General features: G+C 43.5%; 1 protein-coding gene across 6 annotated transcripts in view; it reads left to right on the forward strand.

Annotated features, from left to right (window-relative positions):
- The window catches only part of Rfc1 (replication factor C subunit 1), a 74,235-nt gene that overhangs the window by 51,331 nt on the left and 3,493 nt on the right, over nucleotides 1–19,411 (forward strand). For 4 of the 6 annotated variants that reach the window (XM_060365270.1, XM_021640669.2, XM_021640670.2 and 1 more), the window contains exons 13-23: nucleotides 3,567–3,939; nucleotides 4,534–4,646; nucleotides 5,921–6,035; nucleotides 7,504–7,595; nucleotides 7,772–7,909; nucleotides 9,251–9,346; nucleotides 9,689–9,787; nucleotides 12,225–12,379; nucleotides 12,499–12,616; nucleotides 15,083–15,228; nucleotides 18,138–18,351. In XM_060365270.1, the coding sequence (XP_060221253.1) occupies nucleotides 3,567–3,939; nucleotides 4,534–4,646; nucleotides 5,921–6,035; nucleotides 7,504–7,595; nucleotides 7,772–7,909; nucleotides 9,251–9,346; nucleotides 9,689–9,787; nucleotides 12,225–12,379; nucleotides 12,499–12,616; nucleotides 15,083–15,228; nucleotides 18,138–18,351 (1,659 nt within the window). The remainder of the gene's footprint in view (nucleotides 1–3,566; nucleotides 3,940–4,533; nucleotides 4,647–5,920; nucleotides 6,036–7,503; nucleotides 7,596–7,771; nucleotides 7,910–9,250; nucleotides 9,347–9,688; nucleotides 9,788–12,224; nucleotides 12,380–12,498; nucleotides 12,617–15,082; nucleotides 15,229–18,137; nucleotides 18,352–19,411) is intronic. The other 2 variants (XM_021640672.2, XM_021640673.2) reach the window with 1 other exon arrangement.

A 19,411-nucleotide genomic window follows, 5' to 3' on the forward strand; every position in this document is an offset into this window, starting at 1 on the left:
GCCCCACAGGCTTGTAGCCATAAGGTAATGCAAAATGCGTTTAGTCCAACTTCAAAAGTCCTGTAGTCTGTTACAGTCTCAACAATGTTTAAAAGTCCAAAGTTCAAAGTCTCTCTTCTGATATTCATGCAGTCACTTAACTGTAATCCCCTATAAAATCAAAATCAGATCATATACTTTAAACATACAATAGTACATTTTAAATTGTAGGGAAGGGAGCAAGACCAAAAACTAGCTGGGAAAACTTCAAACTGCATCTTCATGTCTGCTGTCAGAGGGCTCTTCAGAGCTCCATTTTGTTGACTGTAACACACTTATTCCTCTTGGGCTGGTTCCACTTATGGTTAGTAGCTTTTCTTACAGGTGTCCTACAAGTCTGCCATCTCTAAACTCTTGGGGTTTCCAAGGCCATCTAGCTTTAACTTCATAGCTTCACACAGTGGCCTTTCACAGATTCACACAGTAGGCTCTCTGGCCTCTATGCAGGGACATCTCTGCCACATGCCCGGCCTCAGCAACTCTCTTTAGTTGGAGGGAGATTCTATAACCCCTTTCTTCTCTCCTTGACTGTAACAGCGTGGCTGCAGATGCTTGCCAGGGCTGGAACATGGCCCCTCTTTCAGTTACATTTTCACCAGCTTTCTGTTTTCAGTGGTTTCTTTCACTGTCCAAGTTTGGCTGTCCTGGAACCTGCTCTGTAGACCAGGATGACCCTGAACTCAGAGATCTGCATGCCTCTGTCTCCTGAGTGCTGGGATTAAAGGCCTGTACCACCATGCCTGGACCTAAACTGGTCTTTAATTCTTTTTCACAAGAGAAAAGCTTAGTTGGGGGGAGCTTGCCCTGAGATTAAATATAAATTATATATTTAATCTGTTTATGAACCATCTGTTTCATATTTTTCCTTGCTCAGCTTTGCTCCTTTTCATCAAAGTGCTCTCTATAAGAGTGGGCACTACTAACCACAGGGCAGAGTCTATACTAGGCTGTTGTGAGGTTTCCTTTGCCAGCGCAATTAATCTGAATCTTTTCACTTTATCTTCCGGCAGACGTAGCTCAAGGGCAAAACGCAGCCACGTTCTTCGCCAAAATATCACAAGAGTGATCTCTAAGGAACACACTAAAATTCTCCTTTGAAATCTCTTGAGCCAGGCCCCCACAGTTCACATGATTACTAGCATTACTGTCTTTTGTGGTTCTACTATTGTGGCCTGTTAAGCATTGTAGTTCTTTCTTAAAACAAAGTCCCCAAATCCACATTCCTTCAAACAAAAGCATGGGTCAGGCCTGTCACAGCAATACTTCAGCCCCTGGTAGTTAGGGCTTCTTTGCTGTGGAAAGACAACATGACCATAGAAACTGTTGTAAAGGAAAACATTTAATTTGGGCCTGGCTTACAGTTTCGTTATTGTCATGGCAGAAAGCATGTTGGCATGCAGGCAGGCATGGGGTTAGAGAAGGAACTGAGAGTTATACATCTTGTCCCAAAGGCAGCAGAAGGAGACTGTGCCACACTGGGCATAGCTTGAGTACAGGAGACCTCAAAGCCTGCCCCCACAGTGACACGCTATAGAGAGAATTGTGTAATTTTGGTTTCTTTAAAAAACATAGAAATAAAGCCAGGCATAGTGATGCACACCTTTAATCACAGTACTTGGAAGGCAGAGGCAGGTGGGTTTCTGTGAGTTAGAGGCCAGCCTGCTCTATCAGGGCATGGTTTTGCCTGTTGCAGATAGTTTCTGCAAGTGTGTGAGGTTTGGGATTCTGGGAACTTTTTCAGAGGCTATATGCTAGACCCTGAGAGGCAGGGTTGCTGTGGCTGCTGGTTGGTGGTTGGATCCTGTTGATTGCTGTTTGTCAAGTAGTTGTGTGCAGAGAAGAAACAACAAGAAGAAGAAATTAGATGTCCTGATGTTGAAGATCAAACTTACCTGAAGGAACTTGACACCCCCAGTCAGTAGGAAGTAGTCTAAGGCTAATTTCAGCCTCTTTTCCTTCTATCCTTTTTTTTTCTCTCTCATATCTAGTGTTAGGGGATTAGAGAGTAAGGAATCTACATTTTTTAGATCATTCTGCTATCTAACTGCCTGCCTGTCGACATGCAGTTCACAGGAGTGGACAATAATCTTGCATGCCAATGTGACAAGATGGCCCACCTTGTTTGTTCCAGTGGAAAAGTTCTAGGGGTCATGTTGCAACAAGCAGGGAATGCTGTTGCTCTTTGCGGTTAGCCTCAGGGTGCGTGTCCGCTGCGCTGCACACTGCTTCCTGTTGTCCTCTCTCTGCTCCAGACCCTACACTGTATTGACCTGTGCTGCCTCAGCCTCCTCCAGCCTCGGGTAGCTCTGTCTTCCCTGTCATGGCACTGGGCGACGTTTCTCACAATTAGATTGCGTTGCTCAGCTTGGCAGGCATACCACAGGGTGATAGTATTTCCTGCTGAGTGTGTCTCACGTTCATGGTATCAGTATATCTTGATTACTTGGTTGGAGATAATGTCTGCAGGTCTTCTCCAGGAGTGGATGACTTTTTGCTTTATCACTGATAACTTTCCTGAACGGACAGTTACCTTGAATCTCCAGAAACCTCCTTCCTAAATGGCCACTCGTAAGTTCTGGCATTACTGGAAGGCCTTGAACTGTTAGAAATTTAGACATTGTTTACGTGCCTTACAAATCTGCCTTTTATAGCATAGTTCACACCTATGCAGTGAGCATTACTATCTAACTAAAAAAATTATGCTTATTTATTTTTGATTGTATGTATTTCTGTGTCTGGGCACACAGTGTGCATGTGGAGGTCAAAGGACAGCTTGCTTGAGTTGTTTTTCTCCTTTCACAATGTGGGCTCTGAGGCTTGAACTCAGGTCTTTAGGCTTGTTGGCAAGCACCTTTACCCACTGAGCCATCCTGTTGACCCAATTACTGTATCTAATCCCGAACATCACTACCTCCAAAAAGAAATCCTCTACTTATTCATAGTCGCTTGTCATACCCTCTGCCTGATGGTTGCTGTACTGCTCACTGTTTTATGGATTTGCTTATTTTGGACATTTCGTGTAAGTAGAGTCATACTATATGTGACTTTCTGTTGTTAGCCATTTCACTTTTTATAATGGCTTCAAGGCAAACCAAGTTTATCATGTATTAGTACTCATTCCTTTTACGATTGAACTATGTTCCATTGGGTGGATCTTGGTTACTTTTCGTTTATCCCCAGTGCCCCAGGAGCTTTTCTGCTCTTTCATTTTACCACTGTAGTGTGCATGTATACCACATGACACTGCTGCTGACTCTGTAGACACAGGTGCTGAGGAGACATTAGCGTTACATAGTCAAGAGGCTTTAACACAAGTTGTTGCTGACTCTGTGACCCTGTCTTTTCATTTTAAAAGTGACCACTATATTCTTAGCTTGCTGTGCATATTGTTAATGTTTATTACTAGTCACACACCAGTGGTCCATTGTGACAGGAGCAGCCTAGATGGAGTAGCTCACTTGGCTGTGCCACTTTGCCTCTGGGTGTGCGTGGCAGGGTAGAAATCTTCATCTTTTTCTCTTCTTCAGATGAAAAAGGAAAAGTCCAAATTGGAGCGAACACCCCAAAAAAATGACCACGGAAAAAGAAAAATTAGTCCAACCAAGAAGGGGTCAGAGTCTAAAAAGAGCAAGCTGACTCCCCAAAAGGACAGTCCTGCAAAAGCAATGAAGAAGGAAGCAAATGTGCTTCGGAGGGGCCTGGACTTCAAGGAGCAGGCAGTCGAGGAGACGAGCGCCCACAGCAGTGGGAGTGTGGTGGAGAGCCTGCTCTGGGTGGATAAGTACAGGCCCACCTCGCTCAGGAATATAATCGGACAGCAGGGTGACCAGAGCTGTGCCAACAAACTGCTGCGCTGGCTCAGAGACTGGCACAAGAGTTCTCCTGAAGAGAAAAAACATGGTGAATGCACAGCTTTCGTCATTTTATGTATGTCTGTCAATATGTGATGGTCATTTGCATGTGTGGGCAGAGGCTCATGCTTGGTTTCCTGTCAGCAAGTATTTAGTGAGAGCTTATGCAGATCCCAAGTTCTGTACTAGGCTCTGGTGGTACTTCTGCAGGCCCTTCAGGAGCCCTCAGAGAGTGGGGGAGACTGAATCAGCTGTTAAAATGCATGTGCCAAGTACTATTGTTGAGGTAAGTACAGGGAGCTCTGCTGTGTAGTCAGGAAGAGGACTTGGAGCCCAAATAGCAGGCAGCTAGGTGAAGGGAAGTGGGTGTGGCATTGGGCTGGAAGAACAACCAGTCCCAGCGTCTGAAGGCCTGAGAGAGAGAGACCACTGAGAGTGCTCAGGGTCCTCAAGGGAAAGGCACGAAGCTGGGTTTGCATGGGCACAGTGGTTTAAAGGCCAACGACATGTGTGGTTGGCTTTTGGTAGTGCAGTGGGCTGGAACTCTATTCTCGGTGCTTTGGGAAGTTCACGAATGGTTTTTGCTGTTCTGGAGTACCTGAAAGATGGTGAATGCTAATGGTCTGGAACTTCTTTCCCCTAGCAGCAAAGTTTGGCAAACTTTCCAGCAAAGATGATGGCTCCAGTTTCAAAGCAGCACTGCTCTCTGGCCCTCCAGGTGTTGGCAAAACTACTACAGCTTCTCTTGTGTGTCAGGTGGGTGCACTGCCATAGTGCAGTTGGATAGGCAAAACCTTGTATTGCTCAGATACCTGTGTGTGTGTGTGGTTTATGTAAACGTACAGTGTATATTTTTCTAAAGTCAAACTTTAGAATTTTCTTTGGCTCTAGTGATGTTTGTCATGCTTTAAAAAGAACAGTTTTTCTGGCTGGGTGTGGTGGTGTGCACCTATAATTCCAGCATTGGGGGAGCAGGTGACTCTGAATTCAAGGCCAGCCTGGTTTACATAACAAGTTCCAGGACACATAGAGATAATCTGTTTCAAAAAACTGAAGAAAATAACCTCTTGAAGCCTGTTATCCTACTGGCTATTATGAAAACATCCATTTCCCCTTATAGGAGGAGGATGTGTTCTAGGCCCCAGGAGATACCATAGCTGCAGGTAGTGTGTATGCCATGCTTTTCCTCTGTGTCCTGCAGCATTGCCCTTTGTGCTAAGATCATCTGTCCTTCCGTGTCTGTGTGCTGGTGCCCTCCTTGCATTCCCACTCTTACTCTTTAGGGCCACTGTACTGGCTGGTTTTGTGTCAGTTTAACATAAAAGAAGGAGCCTCAGTTGAGGAAATGCCTCCATGAGATCCAGCTCTAAGGCATTTTCTCAATTAGTGATCAATGGGCAAGGGCCCAGCCCATTGTGGGTGGTGCTATCCCTGAGCTGGTGGTTTTGGATTCTGTAAGAAAGCAGGCTGAGCAAGCCATGGTGAGCAAGCCAGTAAGCAGCACTCCTCCATGACCTCTGCATCAGCTCCTGCCTCCAGATTCCTGCCCTGTTTAATTCCTCTCCGGACTTCCTTCAGTGATGAACTGTGATATGGAAGTATAAGCCAAATAAACTCTTTCCTCCCAACTTGCTTTTTGGTCATGGTGTTTCATGACCAAACATTATTTTGGTCATTAATGATGGTGAAAGCCATTATTAAGTAAGAGTTATTTGAACACAAGCACTCTGACTGGCAGGCCGTCTGATACGCAGGTTGTACCCAGCTTAGCAGCTGTGGTTTTAAGACCTAACCTCCGTGTGTGTGTGTGTGTGTGTGTGTGTGTGTGTGTGTGTGTGGTATGTCTGTATGCTGTGTTAAGTTCTCTAATACTATGAGGAATGTGAGGAATATGAAATTTGTTGTCCATTAGTATCATACTTAATATTTGTACTCAGTTTTTTAATGTGAATTTTGGAGCCTCTGTTCTCCCCCCACCTTGGGATCACCATGTGTACTGTGATAGTAATGATTTTTAATATTTTGACTAGGAATTGGGCTACAGTTACGTGGAACTAAATGCAAGTGATACTCGGAGTAAGAACAGTTTGAAAGCAATTGTTGCTGAATCACTGAACAACACCAGCATCAAAGGCTTTTATACAAGTATGTGCCCTTTCTGAACTGTGGCTATAGATGTAGTTTAAGAGAAAAAGTCACTTCAGTGTTCTGTAATGAGCACTAGTGTGTTAAGCATCAAGACAGGAAAGGCCCTTGACATAACATCTGAAGCATTAGTTACCCTCTTTGGTCTTAGAGGTTTCTGAGAATGTGATAAAAATGTGAGCACACACATAGTTTCCATTTTGTGTGTGATTTTAGACAGTTCACAGGTGAGTTCTGTAAAGGAGTAGGGAAGATAAATGAAATGCAGTGCTCCACATGAGGTTATAAGGCTTATGGTTGAGGAGGTAATTGTGGGGGTAAGTATGTAATCTACCAATATTTTTGTTCAGAAAGCTTTGAAGAATGAGAGGGCCCATTTGGAGTTAGATGTCATCTCTGTGGAAGAGCCCATTGTAGTTTAGGTTGTGACTAGTGGTGCCAAAGGGCCAGAGTTCATGGGGGAAATGAAGATGTATCAGTTAAAGATCCACATGTCTGTGTGCTTGTGCGCGTGTGTGATGGGAGCACACTACCACACCCAAGATTTTTGATGTGTGGTTTAGGGTTTGAACTCAGGTTCTGTGCTTGCAGGGCAGACACTGTACTGACTGAGCTATATCTCCATGTTACTTCATGTATGTGGTTGGTGGGAGTATTTAATACAGCTCCTGAGCAGTCTGGTATTTTTTCTCATGTCTAAATCACAAACAATTTCTAATCTAGAAATTCCAAGTGCTTGGAATTTAGCTGTCATTATACTTTGATGTGTAGAACGGTATAGACACAAACACAGAGACATACACACATGTAGATACATACTTACATATAGTGATATTTAAATATTAGTATGACGTAAAAGCTTGGAAGCATCTTAATACTTCAATAAATTAAATTATTGTACATTTTTAAAGATTATTAAGTTACATTAAAAAGAAGTATTATTGGGGCTGGATATTTCCTCTTCTGGTGTACAGATATGTGTGTAGACAAAACATCTATATACATAAATAAATCTTTATTTTATTATTATTATTATTTTGAGACAGGGTTTCGCTGTGTAACCCTTTGTGACCAGGCTGGCTTTGAACTCACAGAGATACACCTACCTCTGCCTCCCTGAGTGCTGCATAAATAAATCTTAAAAGTGTGATGGATGGATGGATGGATGGATGGATGGATGGATGGATGGATGGAAATGGATCAATGACCAAAATTTATTAAGAGGAAAACAACAGGGTACATACAGAGTCCTATGCATGTAGGTTTTAAATGTGTCCTGACTACCTCTAAAAGGCTTTTAAGAGAAATGCTGGGAAGAGAAGTTGGGAATGCAGAAGGGGCAGGAGAATTTGTTTTCATGGCTTAACTCTTGGAGCTTGAAATTTAAATGTGTTGTAGAACTTTCTGTGGACTAGCAGTTTGAACAGTGCTTTTTACTGTGTTTTTGTCCCATCTTACCCATGGGCAGGTGGAGCAGCTCCTTCAGTGAGCTCAAGGCATGCTCTCATCATGGATGAGGTCGATGGCATGGCAGGCAACGAGGACAGGGGTGGAATTCAGGTGACACAGCACCGTCTCTTGTTTCACTGTTGCTTTTTAGATTAAGAAAGTAAGGATTATGTGCATGGATATTTGTAGCAGTTCAGAGGTTGGTTTTTTATCATACTAAAATATATTGAATAGTGTCTGTTATTTGTTAAAAATAATTATTTTTATTTTCTAAATTTGCCTTTTAGGAACTTATAGGCCTGATAAAGCATACTAAAATTCCCATCATTTGTATGTGCAATGATAGAAATCACCCCAAAATTCGCTCATTGGTTCATTATTGTTTTGATCTTCGTTTCCAAAGACCTCGGGTTGAACAGATTAAGGTATGATGATTGTAATTAAAGAGAATTTTAAGAACATTTGGTGTGTGTATGTCCATGAGCATATATGCATCTGCTCATGCATATGTAATAGGGTATACATGTGGAGGTCAGAGAGCATCTTTTGGGTGTCAATTTTCTTCCACCATGTGGGTTCTAGGGACCAATTTCAGGCATCAGGCATGATGGGAAATGCCTTTACCCACTGAGCCATCTTGCTTTCTTAGCATTCCTATTTCTTTCCTTTTTCCTTTTTAAAGGTTTGTTTGTTTATTATATAGTATTCTGCAGTATGTGTGCCTGCACACCAGAAGAGGGCACCAGATCTCATTAAAGATGGTTCTGAGCCACCATGTGGTTGCTGGGAATTGATCTCAGTACCTTAGGAAGAGCAGCCAGTGCTCTTAACCTCTGAGCCATCTCTCCAGCCCCATAGGGTTTCTATTTCTGTGATGAAACACCATGACCAAAAGCAACTTGGAGAGGAAAGGTTTAACTGGCTTATATTTTTACATCATTATTCACCATCGAAGGAAATCAGGGGCTCAAGCAGGGCAGGAACCTGGGGGCAGGAGCTGATGCAGAGGCCATGGAAGGCGCTGCTTACGGGCTTGCTCAGCCTGCCTTCTTACAGAGCCCAGGACTACCAGCTCAGGGATGGCCCCACCCACAATGGCCTGGTCTTGTTTCAGTTGAGCAATAATTGAGAAAATGCCCTACAAGCTTGCTTGGAGCCTGATCTTACGGAGGCGTTTTCTCAGTCAACGTTTTCTCTGGACTAGCTTGTCAGGTTGGCATAAAACTAGCTTGCACACTAGTCCATAACAGTTTTAAATATTGATTTGTTTGAAGTATTCACTTCTATACATGTACTATGTATTAAGACCCTGTGCATGTGTGTGCATGTACAGGACCTCTGGAGGAGCAGACAGTGCTCTTAACCTCTGAGCCGTCTCTCCAGCCCTGCATCATTGTATTTATATAAAGGTTGATTTTAACTTAGGCAGCCTCAGTGTTGTAGCCAGTGATGTTCATCCAAGGTATGATGTTGCTAATTGAAAACCCAAGGGTCAGCTTTTTTGTTCGGCTTTGTTTTTTTCCAGACAGGGTTTCTCTGTGTAGCCCTGGCTGTTGTGGAACTCTCTCTGTACACCAGGCCAGTCCTGAACTCACAGAGATCTGCCTGCTTCTGCCTCCAGAGTGCTGGTAATAAAAGTGTGCACCACCACTGCCTGGCTCAAGGGTCAATTTTTAAAAGTATTTTGTGAATATTTTTATGGAATTGTAAATGCTTTGAGTAGAAAACAGAATTTCAGTAACAATTCTTTTGCTTGTCAATTTCAGAGTGCAATGCTGTCTATTGCATTTAAGGAGGGTTTAAAGATCCCCCCTCCAGCTATGAATGAAATAATTTTGGGAGCTAATCAAGATATCAGACAGGTGAGTTAGATCTACATTATGGGGCAGTTGTTACTTTTCTAAGTTTAATTTTACTATTTTATGTGTATGGTATTTTGCCTGCGTTTATGTCTGTGCACCACTGTGTGTCTAGCATTGGCAGAGGCTAAAAGAGGGCATCAGATTCTCTGGAGCTGGTGTTATAGCTGGTTGTGATCTGCCATGTGGATGTGGGCAGGGCAGCCAGTGCTCTTAACTGCTGAGCCATCTCTCCAGCTCTTGACAGTTGTTAGTACTTTTGCCTCCCACTCTTCAGACTTGCACTGGGTAGGAGAATAGCAGCCCTTTCTCACCCTGGCTTTGACTTGTTTATGCTTCTTGTAGGTTTTACACAATCTGAGTATGTGCTGTGTACAGAGTAAGGCACTAACCTATGACCAAGCCAAGGCCGATTCTCAGAGGGCCAAGAAGGATATCAGACTGGTAAAATAAGTTTCCATCTTTTCATTTTTTAAGTTATGTTGTGAAGTTGGTGTTGGTGTACTTTTAAAAAACCCTTTCATTTACATTTCTTATACCTCTTTCTCCCTACTCTACCTTAGTCCCTTCCAATTCCCCAACAACAGGTAGGAGAGAGAAAGGGTTAGTGGGAAAGGGGGCACAGTTCTCTTAGCTGCTTCCTGCTGGTTAGGGTCTTAGGGTTCCTTGGAGCCAGTCCAATCCTTGTTTCAGGAGATCTCCAACTTCTTGTCTCACTGCATCAACAGCAACAGGAGCTGCAGGGGAAGCAGCTGCAGCTTTGTTCTTTCTCGGAGCTACTCCACACTCTGGGCTCTGGCATTTGTTCTCTCTCCAGAGTCCTCAGATTTAAACTATCTGTAGCTGGCAAAGAGCTCCTCTCAGAGCCCACACAAGGCAAATAGTTTGATGCTGTGGACCATCTGAATCAGGCCCATATCCCCCACCTGGGATTAAAACAAAAACATATTTATATCCACAACGACTTGGAGTTTCTTGTCCTGCTTACACTAGCTTTGTAGACATAATATACTTACTTGTACCTATGGAGCCAGGGACTTGTCAGAGCTCTAGACAGTGGTTTTACAGATGCTGATAAAGCGATGTTTTGAATGGGACCCATGCTTTATCACTCAGAGTGGCTTTTCCAGTGTACCTTCTGCATGCATTTATGGCCTACATGGATTTGTATTATTGGGAATTGTGTATTTCAAGTGGTTTAGTGTAATCTCCAAAGCTAGCGGTGTCTATCACTTGCCTGGACTCTGTTTTACTCTCAGAAGTGATAGGTAGAGTGATGATTTGTTAGGTTTATTTATTTTTTTTTTAAAGAAAGAAATTATGTAACTTTAACAATTAAAAACTTTAGTTTTTGAAATGACACAACACTTTGGGGGTTCCAGATGAACTAAAAGTTTGTTTACACAAAACCCTGCACAGAGTTTATAGCGCCTGTATCATAGCTGCCAGAATCTGGAAGCAGTAAGACATCCTCCGGGATTTGAAAGGTGAGTACACTGATAAGCTCAGGCCTTGGGCTCAACAATTTTAATCAAATATATCAGCCAGAAATTAAAAACTTTAGTTTTTGAAGTTTGTGGCAAAATTGAGTGGAAGGCATAGATTTTCCACATATGTTACCCAGTGTTGTACTTTTTAAAGCTATTTTATTTGGGTTTCTTATGCCTCTACCTCCCTTCTCCACTCCAGTCCCTTCTAACACCCCAACACCAGGTAGGAGACAAAGAAGGTTAGTGGAAGAGGGGTCGTAGTTCTCTTAGCTGCTTCCTGCTGGTTAGAGACAGTTCTTTGGGGGCAAGTTCAATCTTCCTTTTAGGGTGTCTTCAACTTTTCAGACAGCCTCAGCAGTAACTGGGAGCAGCAGGGGAGCAGCCACAGCCTTCGTCTTGGTATTGTGGGCCCCTTCTCTCTTGGGGCTTTGGCATTTATGCCATCTCCAGGGTCTCAGAATTAAACTATCTCCCTCTGGCAGAGACCATGCCCCCTGCACAGGGCAGTTATCAACTGTGGACAAACTAAAATCCCACACTTGGGATTAAAACAAAAACATATTTACATAACTGAGCTTTTAGAGAAACCCAAACTTGTGTTATACCCCAGTGTGCACCGCCTGTTTTGGTTAGTGAATCATCCTGTACCAGAGTTTTGGTTAGTGAATCTACACTGGACACAGCTTTTCTTCCCACTCATAGTTTACCAAGGTTCATGCTTGCTGTGCATGAAGATCGAGTGGACAGTGCTGTGTGTCCACCATTGCGATTCCTGTAGGGTAGTTTCACTGTGCCTAGTCTCCCCACCCTCCTTTCTCTTTAGCCCTTCAAACCCGCCACTTTTCCATCTCCCTTGTTTCCCTTTCCCTGGGTGTCATGTAGTAGGAATCAGATAGCTTATAGCCTTTGGAGATTGGCTTTTTTCCACAGCAGAGTACATTTGTGTATATTAAAGACTCCATCATGTCTTTTAATGGACTTTCCTTTTTTTTTTTTTTTTTTGTTCTTTTGAGATTGCATTGCTGGTAGCTCAGTTGGGCTGGCTCATTATGTAGCTGAGGCTGGCCTTGAACTGCATCTCCCAACTGCTAGGATTACTAGTGTGTTCCAGCATTCCTGGATGATACTTTTCATTAAAATTGTGGAGTCCAAGGCCTGAGGTTTATCAGTGTATTTACGACTCATTTAATGAAGGATGTCACAGTACTTCCAGTTGTGATAAAGGGGCTATAAACTCGGTGCAGGATATTGTGTAAATGTACTTTTAGTTCATTTATGACCCCTAAATTTTGTGTTATTCTTCTCAGCAGGGAGTGAAGGTTCCTTTTGCTTCACTTCTTCACCAATATTAGGTTTTGGTCATTCAGTCATTTTGTGCCCTTTCTTGGCAGGGCCCGTTTGATGTTGCCCGCAAAGTGTTTGCAGCTGGAGAGGAGACTGCACACATGTCACTGATGGACAAATCGGATCTTTTTTTCCATGACTATTCCATAGCACCCCTCTTTGTCCAGGAAAACTACCTTCATGTGAAGCCTGTGGCTGCAGGGTGAGCATTGAGAGCAGTGAGGGGCAGGATTAGAACCCTATCACACCAGAGGCCAAGTTCTTGTGCAGGGGCAGCTAGGAGTAGATGGTGGTATAACCCAGACTGCCTCTTCTCTGCAGGGGTGACATGAAAAAGCATTTGATGCTTTTAAGCCGGGCAGCAGATAGCATATGTGATGGTGACTTAGTGGACAGTCAGATCCGGAGCAAGCAAAACTGGAGTCTTCTGCCCACACAGGTAAGTGTGGGGGCTGCTTTAGCTGAAGAAGAAAGATTCTTGCACTTCCTGTAGTTATGGCTTTTTGTTTTTTTTTTCATACACACACACATATGTATATATGTGGTCTCTCTGTGTATCCCTTGCTGTCATGGAAATCATTCTGTGGACGAGGCTGGCCTTGAACTCAGACATCCGCTTGCCTCTGCCTCCCAAGGGCTGGGATTAAAGGTGAAGAGTATCCTTATTTAAACTCTGTGGTATATTTATGTGTGGGTGCACAGACTACAGGTGGAACCCAGAGCCGCCTTGTGTATGGCAGCGCTCCCCCACTGGCCTGTGCACATAGCTTTGAACTCCGTATCGTTTAGCAGCATTGTTGGTTTGAGTAACAGAGATTTTCAGAAAGTGTGCCTCCTTGGTGTTTTTTTTTTTCTTTTTCTTTTTGTTTGTTTGTTTTTGAGACAGTCTTGCAGTGGTAGTACATTCCTTAAATACTAACACTTGGGAGGCAGACACAGGCAGATCTCTGAGTTTGAGGCCAGCCTGGTTTACAAAGCAGATTCCAGGACAGCCGGGGCTGCACAGAGAAACCCTGTCTTGCCCCCACCTCCACCCCAAAGTTTCCCGAAGCATTAGTGTTGATAGGAAAACACTGCAGAAAGCTCTCGCGTCCCATCCTACGTGAGGATGGCTAATGATACGAAGTCCTCTGGATGAAGTATTTCTATATTTAAAACAATTTATAGAGATGATCTGATGTATTGTGAGAAAATAATAGAATAAAGTAGGATACAACATTTATGGAAAGTATAATAAAAACCTTAAAGAGAAAATACTGGCCAAAAAAAGACATCTAAAGATACCCCCCCCTTTTTTTTGCCCCTTCCTTGAATGGTAGTTTAATCTGTCTAGTCCTTCTGTGCAAACACTTGTTACTTTAAAAAGAACCACATTCCTCAAATTATTCTGTGCTGTGATATTGGTATCTGGGAAATGACAGGTACCCTGAGGTTGGTTGGTCAAGGCCTCAAGATAACCTCTGAGACAGTTTTAGAGCAGTGTTAATTGCAGTCTTTTTGTATGTTCATTTCCTCTCCCTTTTTCTTTACTCCACCTATGTCACCTCTGTACACTGGCATATGTATGTGCATTCATATGTGTGCAGAGGTCAGAGGTCAACCTTGGGTGTTATTTATCAGGAGCTGTTTACCTGGGTTTTTATTTGTTTGATTGGTGTTTTGATCAGGGTCTTACTGTGTAGCCTTGACTGGCCTGGAACTCTATCTAGACCAGTCTCTCTTCAGAGGGATCTGTCTGCCTCTGCCTTTTAAGGGCTGGGATTAAAGGTGTGCACTGCCATGCCTAGCTTTTTTTTTTTTTTAAAGTATGTGTGTGTGTGTCTGTGTATACATGCACCTGTGTGTGTGTGTGTGTGTCTGTCTGTGTCTGTATGTAAATGTATGCTGTCTGTATGTGGATAGGTGCATGGAAGTCAGAAGAGGGCATGGACTCCTCTGGAGCTGGAGTTAGAGGTGGTTGTGACCCACACAACCAGTTGTTCTGGGAACTGAACTTGTGTCCTCTGGAAGAATAGTAAGCACTCTTAACTCCCTGTAGCCCCTCGCCCCCATCTATATATGTATTTATATCTGTCTTTTTACTTATTAAAGTATAAATGCAGGTACACATGGAGGCAGATGCATTGAATCTTCTTGAAAGTCGTGTTAGAGGGAGCTAGGAGCTGCCCAGTGTGAATGCTCATGTTCTTAATGGCTGAGCTAGCTCTTCAGCCCCAAGGTAATAGAGACAGTCTCCTGATGGCCTGGAACTTGATTAGGCTAGGGTGGCTGGTATTGAGTCCCAAGGATCTTCTTGTCTCTTCCTCAGTTACAAGCGTGCATTATAATGCCTGGTTTTTCACATGGCTGTTGGGATCTAACTCAGGTCCTCATGCTTGAGTGACAAGGGCTTTACTGAAACCATCTGTCTTCCCATTTGCTGTTCTGTTATGTTCTATGAGAGAAGTTTCCTGTACCTGTAATTAGGACAGGGAGTGCACTGTAGTCAGAGTTAGGTCATCACTTCATCCATAGACTGCTGCTCCATTTTCAACTGCCTTAGTGCAGAAAAGAACAGAAGTTTATTGAGCTCACAGTTTCAGGAGATGAGGAGCCTGGGTCTGGTGGCTTGCTTACAGAGTGCTGTGGTGGCACAAGGCATCACATGGCAGGAGGTGGATGCGTGCATTTGTGTGTGTGTATGCTTTTGATCTCTTTTCCTCTCACAAGGCATCTGACATTCACTTAGGAGAGCTCCATTGTAATGGCCCTCTTTAATCCAAAACTTTGTAGTAACTCCACCTTCAAATGCTACAGTTCGATTAAGTTTCTACCATCTTTATACCTCACAGTGGGGGTGAAAAGCTGCTATAGAAACAGCTTTACCAAATTAAATTCTGGACTTTTTTTTTCTTTCCCCTCTCAGGCCATTTATGCCAGTGTTCTTCCTGGAGAATTGATGAGGGGCTATATGACCCAGTTTCCTACCTTCCCGAGCTGGCTGGGCAAACACTCCTCTACAGGCAAACATGATCGGATTGTTCAGGACTTAGCCTTGCACATGAGTCTGAGGTAAGCAGAATTAGTGCCCTCCTGTCATTTTGTAGGTAGGTGCATTAACCTTTACCCCGAAAAGATAGCATGTGCTTGAAGGATGGTTGTTTTAGTTTTGGCTTTGTTGCTCATTAGCTAAATGATCCTGGATAAGTTCCTGCCGCTTGTCCTGAGTTCTGTCTTCTGTTATCAGCATGAAGGTTTAGAAATAGCCAGATGGAAGTGGTCTTGTGCTTTGAGATTGCTACATTTTAAAGTGTATACATCGGAAATCTGTTACTTGTTGTTACTGGCAGTATGTCTGTTTTTACTGGAATAACTTTGCTGCTTCAGAATATTTAATATTAAAAATGAAATGTTCATAAAGAAATGAGTTAGTTTTTGCCTCTTTTACTAGAAGGATGACCTAGTCACCTGAGGTAGGGAACATAGGTTGGCATTAACAGGGGGCCACCATTTGGATAATGAAAGTGAATCCACTTGCAAGTGTTTAAAGGAGTTCGAAAGTACTTGAGTTTTTAAAGTTTATAAATTTTTTGTTGTTGGCAAATAATATGGTGTTGGGCTATATGTTTATTATTAGCCCTATAATTATTGAGGTGTTATTATTTAATCCACTATTACAATTAATAAGACACAGACACCTTCTAAATTTTATAATTGCCTTATTTAACTTGGGCTGGTCAGGTATTTTACTTAGGCTGTCTCAATAACCTCACCATCTATCCCCCAGCCCCCATCCAATGCTATTTGCCTTAATCATTCTTACCTGAGCTACCTTCCATCCATAATCTTATAAATACTTGCTTGTATACTTCATCTGAGCCTTTCCATGCCATTATTGAAGTCTGTCCTCCCAGCCCACATGGTTCCTTCCCCTTCCATCTCTTCCTGTCCATCTGTCTCCCATGACTCTCCTGTTCCCAAAGCCCAGGAACCTTAGTCACACCTACCCCATTCTGCCCTGTCCAGGTTTTAAGCTTTTAGCTAACCAATTAGGAATAATGCCGGCAGGTTTACACATTAAAGGATAGGGGTATCTGGGTAATAGCCAGATCTTGAGGGCCAGTAATTAGCATCAAAATAGAAGCATTAGACCAATCCCCAACAATTTTTAAAATGTAAAGGATCTACTTATAACCATGAAGGTTATTAAGAATCCTGTTTCCATTTCTGGGCCCCAGAATGTTACCCTTTGTTCCAGATCCACCTTGGTCACTGGGAATTATTGAAGCAGTTCCTGTCCTGTCAAATTCCAGTTCCCCTAAAGTCCCTCTTCCTAGCTCTTGGCAGCAGTCTTTTATTCCACCTTTCGTTTTCTGCTGCTGCTGCTGCTGCTGCTGCTGCTGCTATAACAGAATGGCGTAAAACACCACAAATTTATTGTCTCTCTGAGGGGTTATCTAGGTGAGGGGTCCTTATAAAATGGATGCTGCCATGTTTGAGGTATGAAGGTGCTGCTCTGTGGCATGGGAGATGGAGGAGCCACCAGGCTGTGTTGGGCCTGCTCTGTGTTACTTCCACATCCTGCTTGTGGTCTTTAAGCTTAAAGTTCCCGGACATAAAATTGTCAGGCTTGAAGCCAGAATTAGTTGTGAAAATTTAGAGTGTGGCATTACAAATATTATTTGCTCAGTTATTTTTAAGGGAGTGACAATATTTAGGAAAGAAAAAGTCATTCATTCATTCATTCATTCATTCATTCATTCATTCATTTTGAGGCAGGGTCTCTGAATAGCCCTGGCTGGCTTGGGACTTGCTATGTAGACCAGGCTGGCCATGAACTTAAGAGATTTGCCTGCCGCTGCCCCGGGAGTACTGTGATTAGAGGGCTGTGCCACCAGAAAGTTAATTCTTGAGGTTCTAGTAGTTCTCAACATCCCAGGGCTTGTTTCTTGCTTCCTCTGGATGGCACATTCTCTGAAGGACTTTTTTGGAAAACCCTGCCTTAGACAGGAAGGTTCAGAGGCTAGGCATGAGGAAGTCCAAGGGAGGCATTATGTACAGTTTTGTCTATCACAGCCAGAGGCAAAGGTGTTAAATACTCACTCCTGCAGGAGTGGCACATAACAAAGGGAATCTCACTGCTATCCCTGATGCCTTTAGTATTTTGGGAATGATGTATCAATGTAGCTGTGGTAAAGGTGAGGACAAGACATCATTTTTGGGGTGTTAGAGTAAGATGGAAGTAGAACCGTGTTTGCTTTCTAGTCACAGAGCAGAGACGAGAATGGCTTTTTAGCACAGTGGGAGGAGTGCTAGGTGCCCCATTGAATGTTTAGATCAGCAATTTAGGGCGGATGCATAGAAGTGCAGATGCAATTTATACGTTCTGACTTATTGGCTAAGTTACAGTGCTTATTGAAATTAAAAATCATCTTTTTTGTTTGTTGTTTTGAGACATTTTCACTGTAATCTTGTATGGCCTGGAGCTCTCTATGTAGACCACATTAGTCTTGAACTAACAGGTTTTCCTGCCTCTTCTTCCAGAGAACTGGGATTAAAGGCATGCACCACCATACCTGGCTAAAAACCTTTCATGGTATTTCAGTACATTGATTCTTCAGTGACTCCTTTTGAAATCAGTGTTCTGCCGGTGGAAGAACTGTTAGTGTGTGTGTGCATCTGCATTACTAGAGTGCTGTGGCAGTCAGAGGGGAGAGTGCTCCTCCCCTTGCACTGCAGGACAGACATCCCGCTCAGGTCGTTAAGCTTGCACGGCAGGTGCCCTAACCCACTGAGCCACCCAGCTGCTAAGCTCCTGAGGACCATGAAATAGCTTCACATGCTATAAATAATTACGTGTAAAAAAGTTAGCAGCCTTGAACAGGCCTGATTCACTGGTGGTGATAATCTAACGTGGGGAGTTGAAGATAGGGCGCCATTGACATGGTTTAAAAGTAAAGATTTGTGTCCTTCTGTTTCAGAACTTACTCCAGCAAAAGGACGGTGAACATGGATTACCTGTCACACATCAGAGACGCACTTGTACGACCCTTGACCTCACAAGGGGTAGAGGGAGTTCAGCATGTTGTCACACTTATGGACACGTACTACTTGATGAAAGAAGACTTTGAGAACATCATGGAAGTTAGCAGCTGGGGTGGCAAGGCCAGTCCCTTTTCCAGGCTGGATCCCAAGGTAAGATGCACTGTCTTAGTAGTGCTTGAGGGGTGTTCTGCTTGCTTTCGACAGTTTGTTCCTCCTTCCTAAATGTTTGCTGCCTTTTGGCTTGTGCTTTCCAGAGAAGAGTACATGGTTCCATGCTACAGTGTGTGCGTGTGCGTGTGTGTTTACGTGCATAGTATCTCTCTATCTAGATACTTTGTGTGTGTGTGTGGTTTTTTGAGACAGGGTTTCTCTGGCCTCGAACTCACAGTGATCTGCCTGCCTCTGCCTCCCTGAGTGCTAGGATTAGAGGCTTTGCCACAGTGCCCAGTCGTAGTTTTATCTTGGCTTCAAGTTGAGTGAAACAGCAAGAGGACAGTGATGTACAAATGCAAATATTTTGATGGATGGCAGATGAGCCTGAGGGCAGACAGGAGGCGATGGAGGGTGAGGCTCTTTGTATATCATTTTTTTCTTTACTTTCCCTCCCCACCTCCTTCCCTCCCCTTTCCCTTTCCTTCTTTTTTCCCCTTTCCCTTCCCCTTCTCTTTTCCTTTCTCCTCTCCTTTTACCCCCTCCCCCTTTCCGTTCTCCTCCTTACTCATTCCTTTTCCCATTTAGTCCAGAGTGGCCTCTAACTTGCTGTGTAGACTGACCTTGAACTCCTCGTCTTTATTTTCAAGCTTCTGGGATTTTAGGCATGTACCACATCTATCTTTCTTCAGTCTACCTGCTGACCCAGTATTTGTTACAGTTATTCCATGACACTGTCGCCGTCTTCCCGTTGTGAGCATGAGAACACTAGTGATGTAACAGGAAGTGCTCTAATGCCTCACTTTTCCACCCGTCCATGGATACAGGGTTAGAAGACAATCTCTGTGGCTTGTCCTCTCTAGATTTTGGCCTGGCTTTGTGGCATCCACTTACTGTTACAATAGGCCTCCATTGTTGGGACGTGGACTGTGTTTTGAAGCTTGAAGTTTAGGTTATTAGAGTTACTTAGAACTCTGAAGCAACCACTGTTATCATAGTAGAGATGCAGGGACAGAACTAGAGATGGAGGCTACCTTCTGCACGGCAGACACCACTCTGC

The sequence above is a fragment of the Meriones unguiculatus genome, chromosome 12 (assembly GCF_030254825.1).
Source record: "Meriones unguiculatus strain TT.TT164.6M chromosome 12, Bangor_MerUng_6.1, whole genome shotgun sequence".
Taxonomy (NCBI): Eukaryota; Metazoa; Chordata; class Mammalia; order Rodentia; family Muridae; genus Meriones; species Meriones unguiculatus.